Here is a 12,322-nt window from a genome sequence, read left to right as displayed (position 1 = left end):
TCAAGAAATGAAAAAAAGGGTCAGCTTTCTATGCCCAACTCAAAAAGCCCCATATGTAGGACTAGTTTCTCCTAGAAGCAAAACTAGTTTCCCCATTTTCTCTCAGTTCCTCCAGTCCTACTTCAAAGATCCAGTACTTGGTCCCCTTCAAAGCCAAAAGCAGCCATCCCAGCAGAAAATGACTAGTTTCTCCTAGAAGCAAAACTAGTTTCCCCATTTTCTTTCCTCACTTCCTCCAGTCCTGCTTCAAAGATCCAGTACTTGGTCCCCTTCAAAGCCAAAAGCATCCATCCCAGCAGAAAATGAATTGAAATACACTTGGAACTGTAAAAGGCTCAAACCCCTGCTGTAGGAGTGTTATTTGGAAAGTGAAGAACAATGTTGCCTCTACACTTAACTATCACTACTCCATTCAAGGCACTAACCAAAGATGGAAAACCCCAGCCTGAGCTTTGATTACCCCTGCTTGAAATTTACTAGCATTTGATAAATGTCACTTGACAACAATGCTTATCCTCTAAAAGCAGCTACTTTTTCCTATTTTCATGGCCATATCACAGCAGCTTTAGATGTTCAAAATATGGGGTAGTAACTCTGATGTTGGAATTAGGAAAAGGAGTGTTGCTGTTTAGTTGCTAAGTCGTATCCAACTCTTCTGCAAACTGATGGACTGTAGCACCCCTGGCTCCTCTGTCCATGGAATTTCCCAGGCAACAATACTGGAGTGGGTTATTTCATCCTTCTCCAGGAGATCTTCCCCAACCAGGGATCCAACCCACGTGTCCTGCACTGGCAGGCAGATTATTTTACCACTGAGCCACCAGGGAAGCCCAAGAAGAGTAGCCAGATCCAATAGCAATGTTACTCAAGAATGGCTTTATAAGGGGACATTCTCAGAGTAGGTGCCACATCTGCTTCTCAGCCACTAGCTTCTCAGTCTCTCCAGAGATAATTAGATCCTTAATAACAGATCAACTCTAACTAAAATCACATACCTTATTTATCATAAGGTCCATATAGTTTCTTTTTAGAAGTCAGTTTTCCTTTTCAGCACCCTCTTTCCTAAAAATAGCTATTGTCTGAAGCTATAGCTTAACACAAGTCAGTCTGTACCACTGATTAAACTTTCCTGATGTGCTCCTCCTGACTTGAAAGTTATTATCTTTTAAAGTTACACTCATTGTTTCATTTTCTGGAGTCTCAATAAACTGTTTACCTATTTGCCTGGGTTTTCCCCAAAATAGTGTGGAGGCATTCACTATATTCTGACTGGATCTTCTATCCAGGTGGTGAGAGGGCAAACTAAATTCCCCAATATACATAACTGAAGATGTGACAGAATAACCACCGCTATTTATTTTTGTTCAAGAGGACGATACTAAACTACACGATTTAAGTAGTACAGACGTTTGATATATTTTAATAAGACAAAGTCACATTATTTTAATATTAAAGACAAGCCTTCTAAATGATAAAAAATACTTTCTCCAGCAACTCTGCCGGTGAAGATCTATTCAGTGGTAGGTTGAAATTCTAACTCTAGCATTTTGCCAGCTGGTGATATTGAGCAATATACTGAGAGTCTCTGGGCTTGTTTCCTCAGTAGAGCGGTTAGGATCCAAAGTCAGTAAGTGTGGGGGAGGAGGTGAGAGCCTGTCATAATTATCTTCGAAAAATCACTTGAATTACACAGTAAACCTTATGGGCACTAAGTTTTGAGAAAACACTTAAACTACAACAAATAAAAAGGAATGTATATATACATTTGGGGCTTTCTAGGTAGCTAGTGGGTAAAAAATCCGCCTGCCAACACAGGAGAGGGGGTTCGATCCCTGTGTGGGGAAGATCCCTGAAGAAGGAAATCGCAACCCACTCCAATATTCTTGCCTGGAAAATTCCATGTCCAGAGAAGCCCGGAGGGCTACCAGTCCCTTGGTTGGCAAAAAAAAGTCCGACACGACTTAGCGACTAAAGAACAAAACAAAATATGCATATGTCTAGGCATTAAAGTCATTCTGGTTTTAACACTAAAATCACTAACAGTGAACAGGGTACGGCTAGAAAACACAGCTCCAGTGTTTAATAAATGTTAATGTTCTTCCTTTCTTCTGCCCTAAAGCCTAACAGGAAGTCTCCCAGAGCAATCGTTTAAATGCGGTTATGCCTGAGGCATAGATACTTATCCAGCGATAAGGTAAGAAACTTTGTAACAGTTCAGGGTTCTTTTCCTGACACTGGCACTTAGAAGCGCCTCGCTAAACACAAGGATGAATTATTATTTACCACAGATTAGAACTTGGGCCATTTCAATGTAATAACACCTCAGAAATTTTAAAACGGAAACTTGTTACACACCTCACTATCTCAGAGCCACAACCGGCCCTAAACTCCTGAAAAGTCTTGCCCCAATCCTCCCGGCTTCCGTAATCTCGCTCAATTTCGCGATACCAAAACTGCGCTCCGCAGCACTGCCGCTGGGGGCGGTTCCAGAACACTTCCGGGAGGCCACTCGGGAGGTGTCTGCGATGTGTGCTTCCGGCGGCTTCCAGGCCGCTTCCTCAGCCTCCTCGACCACGGCCTGAAGTTGTGGGCACCGAACCGGGGGCTAGCAGCCCACTGGCCTTTGGTCACGACAGTCTCTAGCCATGGACCGAGACCTCTTGCGGCAGTCACTAAATTTCCACGGCCCGTCTTTGCTCTCCCTGCTCCGGAGCGAACAGCAGGACAACCCGCACTTCCGGAGCCTCCTGGGGTCGGTGGCCGACCCTGCCCGGGGCCCGCCGGGCCAGCAGCAGTTCCCGGGCAGGTAATGGCACGGCGGCGCCGCTGCGAGACGGGAGAGGGGAGGCAGCTCCGGGCTTCATTACCGCAGTCCGGCTCCTGAGCCGAGGCTGTGAGCACGTGAGGACTGCGGCGCAGGTTTCGAGGGCAGGGTGCAGGAGGGTACCTTCTCCCTAATGTGGGCAATGCGGGATGTGGGTTGAACTTTTAAATCTAGTACTGCCACCAGAGGCGCGGATTCTTTAGCTAAAATCTTTGGGGCTTGTGTATATCTGGAACAGCGCGGCTGTGTTTTTAAGTTTCCGCGCCCTCCATCTACAGACTGGCGTATGAGGGGATCCCTGGTTAAAACTTTTTCGGAGGATGTGTGCCCAACAGCTTAGGATGGTCACGATTGGGCGATGAAAGCAGAGAGCAGAAGCTTGTACGTACTAAAAAGTTATGCAGAAAAACCAGTTTTCATAAATTTTGTTTTCTTTTTAAGAAAAGAGAGGAGAGTTGACAACATTGAAATACAAAAATTCATTTCCAAAAAAGCGGATCTGCTTTTTGCACTTTCCTGGAAATCAGATGCACCTACAACTGCTGAAGTTAGTGAAGACAATGATGGTGTGTTTAGTCTTAAAATCGTTGCGTTTTGGTTTAACAGCACTTTGATGAAGCAGAACACAGAGCTGTTGTTAGTAATTTTGTTACTTATTTTTTCAGATTATTATGCAGTCATGCCACCGTTAGAGCAATTCATGGAGATACCTACTATGGACCGGAGAGAGCTGTTTTTTCGAGATATTGAACGTGGTGATATAGTGATTGGAAGAATTAGTTCCATTCGGGAATTTGGGTTTTTCATGGTGTTAATTTGTTTAGGCAGTGGCATTATGAGAGATATATCCCACTTAGAAATCACAGTAAGTTACTCACCTTTTAGTTATTTGATTGTTTTTGTTTTTGATAAAAATGTCATCTCAGTGCAAAAATTATATCTTTTCATCCAGCTGTAATTAAGTGTACTCTGCAGACCTAGTTTTGAGAATTAAATAAGTATTAATAGAAAAATTAAGTACTTTTTTACTTTTAAAAAAATTATTAGCCGTAATGGAATTACAGTTTCTGCCACTGTTTCTAGTTTGGGGGATTTGGTCCTTTGGCTGGCAGAAGTGGGGTCCTGTTTTAAGTGCTCAGATATTAGTGGACCTGGTGAGATTCGTTAGTAGCCTGGGTTATCTCTTCTAGCTGAAAAGTCTTTAATTATTTAGTACTCAGCATTAGATACTTGCATGTGGATAATTTAGAAACAAGTTCCTGTCTTTTCTGTATATTTCCAATAATTAAGTGATTTGTACATCATGATACTTTGCCCAAGGTGAATAGATATAAATTTGAAATACACTATGTCGCTTTTAATTTGAAAGGTTTGCTATTAAGACAGATAGGGAAGAAAACCAGAAGATACCGCAAACTCGATAACACCGAAACCTAGAAGAATTCACGTTTCATATTCTTGGAAGTCTCCTGCTTTCTGGACACATTTTAATTTTATATTTAAGAAGCACAAAATATCTTTTTGTTTCATCATACATACTTATATTCTGTTTCTAAAACTAATTGCAAGTTTCATGAGAGTTTAGCTTTGACCTGAACCAGAAAACTTTTTTTCCTTATGTTTGGGCACAGAAATTTAAATTTAGACTCTAGGGTGCTAGTTGTTTTCTTAATGTTCCTTTCAAGTCTTAGCTGTTTATACTGAACTGCTAGAATAAAAGAAGACACTTCTCTCTGAAGAATAGAATGTCTAGTGTTTTACAGTGCTTCTTGTTGCAGGCTCTATGTCCACTAAGAGACGTGCCTTCAATCAGTAACCATGGGGATCCTTTATCATATTACCAAACTGGTGACATCATTCGAGGTGATCAGTTTCCTCATATTAGTGAAAAAAGTAACTGTGGTTATGTTTATGTTAGTTTGCATTGCTTTGCTAATCAACTTAATTTTCTTATTTTTTAAGCTGGAATCAAGGATATTGACAGATACCATGAAAAGCTTGCAGTGTCTCTATATAGCTCATCTCTTCCACCACACCTATCTGGTATTAAGTTAGGTGTAATTAGTTCTGAAGAACTTCCTTTGTACTACAGGTAATTTTATCCACATTGTCTCAACAAGTTAATTGAAAAACAGTTTCTTGGCTAAAAAATTGCAAATTTTGCCCAACTTCTAACAAGAAGGTAGAATTCTAATTTCTCTTATTTCAAAATATGCTAATTTTATTTTTATAACCCATAAATCGGTTCAAACTTGGCAAAAGGAACCAAATCACAATTGCCACACTTTCATGTACAAAAATAGACTGAATATTTAAATCCCATATAATAATAATATTTCCATAATTAAAATGGGACATGCTATTTAATTGTCTTAATCATCTATATTTTGTGTGTGTTTTTTTTTTTTTTTTTTTTTTAAGGAAAAGCGTTGAACTAAATAGCAATTCTTTGGAATCCTATGAGAATATCATGCAGAGTTCTTTGGGATTTGTTAATCCAGGAGTAGTTGAATTCCTTTTAGGAAAACTAGGAATAGATGAATCTAATCCACCATCTTTAATGAGAGGCCTTCAAAGGTATAGTAAATCAGTATTTGTTCTGTTAAGTGGTGAGGTCTGTGGTGCTGATGTGAGAAGCTGCATAACTGAAGAACATAATTGATTATCCTAAGCCTGGTGGCAGCAGTATGCCAAAGTTTGAATGAACTAGGTTATCCTTTCTCCTTCTGGAGTGGAGTCTTATCGGTGATTGATATGTGCCGTGTGACCAGGTAGATGCAGAAAAAATTTATAAGATGCAGAAAATTTACAAGAATTTCATGTATATGCTAACGGAAAATACTTCTTAATAATAATAGTCATTCCTGAGAGTCCAAAAATTTCGCATTATAAATGGGAATACAAGTTTCTTGCTTGAGATTCAGTTTTTATCTGTCAGGTAAAGTGAGATGTAGTTACCCAAAAAAGTATTTACATTTTGACTTTTATTTTCTTTAATAGCAAAAATTTCTCTGAGGATGATTTTGCTTCTGCGTTAAGGAAGAAGCAGTCTGCATCATGGGCTTTAAAATGGTATGAAGATTTTGTCATTCAACAATTGCATTATTTAACCTAACAGGTTAAGTTAAGGCAAGCATGCTTATGTAATCTTTAAGACAAAATTTGTTTATAAATGAATTTAAATGATACCTTTTTGAGATTAGCTTTTTTATAGATAGAAATGCTAGTATGTTGTAAACTTTAAAGATTTACATTTTAGCCAATGTTTTTTTAATTTTGTTAAAAAGGAATTAGTATATTGATATCTGGATTTCATAAATATTTGTTACAAAATTATCTAAAGACTGTTTCTTAGTTATACTGAGAATATTGAAGACTAATAACTAGTAAATTTGGTTTGCTTTAAAATTTTATTTACACTAACATTTTGTTTGGATATTCTGTGAAATATTTGTTATATATGCTTTAAAATATATTTTTAGTGTGAAGATTGGAGTGGATTATTTTAAGGTTGGACGCCATGTGGATGCTATGAATGAATACAATAAGGCTCTGGAAATAGACAAACAAAATGTGGAAGCTTTGGTAGCTCGTGGTGCATTGTAAGTGGATCATGGGTTTTGAGGAATATTTACAAGATAAATGTATATAAGATTTATGAATAGCTCACAAGATAAATTCCTCTAATTTTGTCTCATATCTATAGATATGCAACAAAAGGAAGTCTAAACAAAGCAATAGAAGATTTTGAACTTGCACTGGAAAACTGTCCAACTCACAGAAATGCAAGAAAATACCTCTGCCAGACACTTGTAGAAAGAGGAGGGCAGTAAGTGTCAGATTTGCTTAATAGTAGAGATCTAATATTTAATAGCCAACTATAAAATCTTGAACTTAAAGAAATCACATCTTTGACTTAGTTCAGATACTCTTAGTTTCAGTTTTGATTGAAAATGTTTTTTAAATGTAGTTCTTTTTACATTCTCTGGTCCTTTTATTCTTCCTTATTAGTTACTTTCTTCATGATTGGAGATATTTTAGTGTCTTGAGTTCACTGTTCTGAGTATGTATTATAATACATAGAAAGTTAATAGGTAAATCTTATCCTGGACACACACCAAAAGCTTTTGTTTAATAGAAATTTCTAACTCATTTCATCATTCTAGTAATTATAATGCCAAAAATATAAATTGAGAACTCTGTAGTTCATTGTACATAAGATTTCACTGTTGTAGTCAACTTATTGCTCTACTTTGTCTAATAAAATCCATGAACTTAGATTAAATGAAGAGGAAAACATTAAGAACAAACCCTGTAACGTAACCTATATTATACTGTCCTGAGATACTGGCATAGTACTTGGCATAATGACTAACAGACTAGTCTAACTTATAAAATATTTTGAAGAAATATAGTACTTTTAACATAAATAATTTCGTAACATCCTGCTTTAGTAATTAAGGGCCAGCATCTTCTTTGCTATCATTTTTTCTTAAATAGAATCATCCCCTTTCTGCCTCATGAATTTGCCAGATCATTAGTTTGTATGATCATTTCAGAACTCCATATAAATGAAATTTTGCAATGTTTGTTTTTAACTGATAAGAACTTCTACTTGGACCCAAGTGATTGGAGCAGCTTTTTTCTTTCTTACATAGCTTACATAACTGTGCTTAGTCGTTCAGTTGTGTCTGACTCTTTTCGACCCAATGGATTGTAGCCTGCTAGGCTCCTCTGTCCATGGGGATTCTCCAGGCAAGAATACTGGTGTGGGTTGCCATGCCCTGCTACAGGAGATCTTCCCAACCCAGGGATCAGACCCAGGTCTCCCGCATTGCTGGCAGATTCTTTACCGTCTGAGCCACCAGGGAAGCCCCTAGGTACATAGGTAATGCCTCGTTAGATGTGGTTGTCTTACTATTCACATACTTGTGATTTTTAGCTCTGTGAATGGCAACACCATCTATTGGGTCATCCAGTCGAGAAATCTTGATCATCTTTGGCATTCCTTCCTCCCCTCATCCTATCTGACACAGAAGTGATTGCATTGAAACTACTGGGTTTATTCATTTGTTTTACAGTGAATACCTTTTCTTACTTTCTAAAAACTGAAAATATTGTGCAAAATCCTTTCACTGATCTGTGTCTAAACTTTCTAATTCTGATATTTCATAACATAGACTTGTGAGCATCATCTAATAATGATGACTATTATCCTTTCTGCAAGCTGGTTGTGATATGTGTGCCTTGGTATTTGTGATGTTAGCAGTGAATTTTCTGGAAAAATTGTTCTGTAGAAAGGAAAACTCTTCATAAACTACTAGGAGAAGCCAGCCTACATAATTCTGTGCTAAAGTTCAAGATCATAACTAAATTTGAGAGGTTGATAGTGTGTTTTCACAAATGATACTAAAATGCCACTGCTTGACCTACAATATGGCTTTAGTTATCAGTAATGAATTCCTGTTTGTTTTTTATTTGTTTAATTGAGATTTAGTTGACACGTAACTTTATGTTAGTTTCAGGTTATGTTCAACACAGGATTCAGCTTATGTATATATTGTGAAGAGTTGACCATTGTGTCTGGTCATCATCACACAGTTATGTTTGTTTTTTTTCCTTGTGATGAGAACTTTTAAGATGTACTCTTTGCAACTTTCAAATATACAGTATGGTACTAACTCTAATCACCATGCTGTATATTACATCCTCAGGACTTTATTTTATACCTGGAAGTTTATAAAATGAATCATTTTCACCCATTTTACCTGCCCCCAACCCCATATCCAGCAACCACCAGTCTCTGTATCTTTGAGTTCAGTTTCTCTGATTGGTTTTATGTAGTTTTATATTGTCTTTTACAACAACACTAACAAAAAAATAGCAGAAGCACAGTATTTAAGTATTGTTCAATTTGGAAAATAATTTGCTAAACATAGTTTTCCCTCATGAACTCACATAAGCTTCTGCCCTATATGCATATTTGAGAACTCCTAATTTTTACCAAAAAAGCTAAATTTTTCTTTCGAATTTAGGTTAGAAGAAGAAGAAAAGTTTTTAAACGCTGAAAGTTATTATAAGAAAGCTTTGGCTTTGGATGAAACTTTCAAAGATGCAGAGGATGCTTTGCAGAAGCTTCATGTATATATGCAGGTGATTCTTTATTTCCTCTTAGAAATGTAGTCATTTTTAAGATTAATGCCAAAACTTCTAGGGAAACTATTCTAGATCACTTAATTATGGCATTATGAAAAGTTTTTTAGATACAGCTTTTCTTAATTGGGTTTGACATTACTTCATAGTTTTGTTGAGAAAATTTCCTTTGCCTGTTTGGTATGAAGTTGTCCTTGTAGAATTGTCCTTGTAGTGAGCTTTCCTGATGGTTACAAAATTCAGTATTATTACTGTAATTGAGCTAATTATAAAAACCATTCTGAAAAATATTTTAAACTGTCTTTTCCTGTAATACTGATGATGATGTTTTCTCATGCATTTTCTTCTGAATTGGACCATTGCTGCTGTGTCTGACATCTGGTGCTGCTCATCCCCATCCTCAAACTGGAAAATGATTTCTTATGTAACCATGCATCCAACTGGGCTGTGCTATTTTTTAAATGGTTTGTATTTGAACATGGTGATTCCCCTCTCAACTCACCATATTGGGATTTCTTCCTTTGAATTTTATTTATAAAATTTGTGTCCTGTTTCAATTTTTAATGGTTTTTTAAATATATATATTTTTTCATGTATTTTATTTTTTCTTTTTCTTGCACTCTGGGTCATGGGTATCAATGCAATGGCTTCCCTTTTTTTCCCATGGAATACCAACTGCAATATGGTCCTCAATACTGTTCTGGCTGTTTAATGATTAATGCCAAACACCTGTGATTAATTTTTATATGTTAAAAATACTTTTTTAATGCTGGATATATGGTGATTTGGGTATACCACATTTGGTTTCTGGTTGGGGGGTGGGTTGGTCTTTTGAAAACTGGATTTTATATATTCTGCTATTTTTAACGTGTGGTTTTTTCCGATATCTGGGTTCTAAAAGAAATCTTTGGAATTAAGAGAAAAACAAGCTGAAAAGGAAGAAAAGCAGAAAACAAAGAAAATAGAAACAAGTGCAGAAAAGTTGCGTAAGCTCTTAAAAGAGGAGAAAAGGTAAACTATAATATTCAGTATTTTTAAACTTAAAGCAAGTACTCAGTTCAACCAAAGTGCCATTTGGGAGATAAAGTAAGTAAAAAAGTGTTTCAAGTCATAATCAATGATTCTTAGCAAGTATGTATACCATAAATTTTTCTGTAAAAGAGATAGAGCAAAGTAGAATGGATGGCTAGAGTTCTGCAAAAAAAAAAAAAAAAGAATTAAAATGTTATTTTAACTATCTGTATTTTAGGGAGAAATGTTTCAAAATTAGAGCAGTAGTTCTCAACTGGGTGTGATTTCCCATGGGACATTTTTGGTTTTCATAACTGGTAGGTGTTACTGGTATATAGTGGATAGAGATCAGAGATGCTGCTAAACTTAAACAATGATGTAGAATTTCCCCACTGCCACCCTACCCTCCAAGCAAAGTTATTTGGCCAAAAATGTTTATAGTCCTGAGGTGGTAAAACCATGAACTAGACATAGCCAAATGTAAAACTTCAGTTCTCCTTTATGTATTCAGATGCTCTTAAATTTTTAAGGTAATTTTAGAAATGTCACTGTGTATTTGAAAAATGATGGATTTGCTTACAGTGACAATTGTCTACACAAGTATTTTTTCCCAAAAGTCATGACTAAGGGTAAAATTGGATATTGTAGTAAAAACTAAACTTATTACTATAATTCTTATATAGGCTGCAAACTTTTATGAAATCTTTAAATAGAGAATAAAATAGAACTAAAATCTTTATGGGTAATTAAACATTTTTATACTCAACATATCTGATGAGTTAACTACATTTTTTTAGGCTAAAGAAAAAAAGAAGAAAATCAACTTCTTCTTCTTCAAGTGTTTCTTCTGCTGATGAATCACTTTCTTCTTCATCCTCCTCTTCATCTTCTGGTCACAGAAGGCATAAGAAACATAAGAGGAACCGCTCAGAGTCTTCTCGAAGTTCTAAAAGGCATTCAGCTAAGGCATCCTCAAATCAGATAGATCAGAATAAGAAAGATGAGTGCTTCCCAGTTCCAGCTAATACGTCAGCATCTTTTCTTAACCAAAAACAAGAAGTGGAAAAACTATTGGAAAAGCAGGATAGGTTACCATATCAAAAGAAACAGGTAAAAGAAAAAGATAAATGTTCTTTCTCATCATCTTCTGTTGAAATTCCGGATGATTTTGGAGGTAGGTCTGAAGATCCAAGAGATTTTTATGATAGCTATAAAACTCAGGCAGGTAGTAGCAGAACAGAAAAGCCATATAAATCAGAAAGACATTTTTCCAGTAGAAGAGATTCCTCAGATTCTTTTTATAGGAATTCAGAGGATAAGGTAAAAATGTATGGTTATAGAAGATTTGAAAAAGATACAGAAGGAAGAAAAGAGCACTATAGAAAGTGGGAACCAGGTTCCACGAGACATGCTACTTCACCAGCAAGCTCAGACTACTCTTGGAAGTCAGGAGAAAAATATAAGAAATCCACTTACTCTGGATCACGTGATCTAAGTAGACATGAGCAAAGATATCAATTAAATAAAAATCAAGGAGAATATGAAAGAGAGGGTAATTATGAGGAGGATATTAAAACAGAGATTCAGGGAGAGGGACTCAATAGCAAAGACCATTCAGAAGGTGGAGTTAAAAAAAATTTACCTCAAAATTTACTCAATATATTTAATCAGATAGCTGCATTTGAGAAAGAAAAAGGAAATAAGCCAAAAAACTAATATGCCAAGGGTATCCTCAACATTACACTAAAGACTTTTAATAAAATATTTGGATCTTTTAGTAATACAGTCCAGTGCAGAAATCTGCTCCCGTGGTTATTTTATTTGTAGACATTATGGAAATCAATTGCTTTTTATAGCGGTTCTCAAAGTATATTTGTTTCAGTTATAGGTCCTCTTTTCATAGCTGATTTTTTTAATGTGTGTATGTTATGTACAGTTATTTCTTATTCTGATGATTTAAACTTCTTCACCTAAAGATAACTCTCAAAGTATTGTTTCTTCATTGTACTATGGTATGTTAGAATTCCTCAGGTTCACCTTATCCTGCTGTTTGACAAAATATTAAATTTGTGCATTGAACACTTGGATCATTTTTATGAAAAATTATTTCATTCTGTTAAAAGTTCTTGACTTTCTAAAGAGATTATTTGAATGTTAAATACCATTTTATAATCGTTATTTGTTTAAAGGTTGATTTTCTTGCATAACATTTTTAAATGGTAGACAGATATGTGTCTTGTCTAATTGACCTCTAAAGCCTGATTTAATTACAATGATTTATGTTCCAGATGTTTTAAAGTACTCTAGGAATAAAGCCATGAAAGTTGAATAGGG

General features: G+C 36.0%; 1 protein-coding gene across 2 annotated transcripts; it reads left to right on the top strand.

Annotated features, from left to right (window-relative positions):
- The first annotated feature begins 2,488 nt into the window (after nucleotides 1-2,488).
- TTC14 (tetratricopeptide repeat domain 14) lies at nucleotides 2,489-12,322 on the top strand. Of its 2 annotated transcripts, XM_004003115.4 has the most exons (12): nucleotides 2,489-2,806; nucleotides 3,266-3,390; nucleotides 3,490-3,689; nucleotides 4,603-4,687; nucleotides 4,787-4,916; nucleotides 5,246-5,401; nucleotides 5,825-5,896; nucleotides 6,307-6,426; nucleotides 6,531-6,653; nucleotides 8,860-8,977; nucleotides 9,879-9,988; nucleotides 10,786-12,322. In XM_004003115.4, the coding sequence occupies exons 1-12, from the start codon at nucleotides 2,646-2,648 to the stop codon at nucleotides 11,702-11,704; spliced, it is 2,319 nt and encodes a 772-aa protein (XP_004003164.2). In that variant the 5' UTR covers nucleotides 2,489-2,645; the 3' UTR covers nucleotides 11,705-12,322. The 2 variants fall into 2 exon arrangements, 1 of the variants encoding a protein (XP_004003164.2); XR_003586082.3 differs by lacking the exon at nucleotides 10,786-12,322 and having other exon boundaries at nucleotides 8,860-9,441; nucleotides 9,879-9,989.

Source organism: Ovis aries, chromosome 1 (assembly GCF_016772045.2).
Source record: "Ovis aries strain OAR_USU_Benz2616 breed Rambouillet chromosome 1, ARS-UI_Ramb_v3.0, whole genome shotgun sequence".
Classification (NCBI taxonomy): Eukaryota; Metazoa; Chordata; class Mammalia; order Artiodactyla; family Bovidae; genus Ovis; species Ovis aries.
The sequence above is the reverse complement of the archived record's forward strand: the minus strand, read 5'-3'. Positions and strand labels throughout refer to the sequence as shown.

Excerpts from the sequence above, each read along its gene's own strand:
- TTC14 (XM_004003115.4), top strand. The coding sequence starts at position 2,646 with ATGGACCGAGACCTCTTGCGGCAGTCACTAAATTTCCACGGCCCGTCT. Across the intron at positions 3,690-4,602 it reads TATCCCACTTAGAAATCACA|GCTCTATGTCCACTAAGAGA; the intron begins GTAAGTTACTCA and ends TTCTTGTTGCAG. Across the intron at positions 9,989-10,785 it reads CTCTTAAAAGAGGAGAAAAG|GCTAAAGAAAAAAAGAAGAA; the intron begins GTAAACTATAAT and ends ACATTTTTTTAG.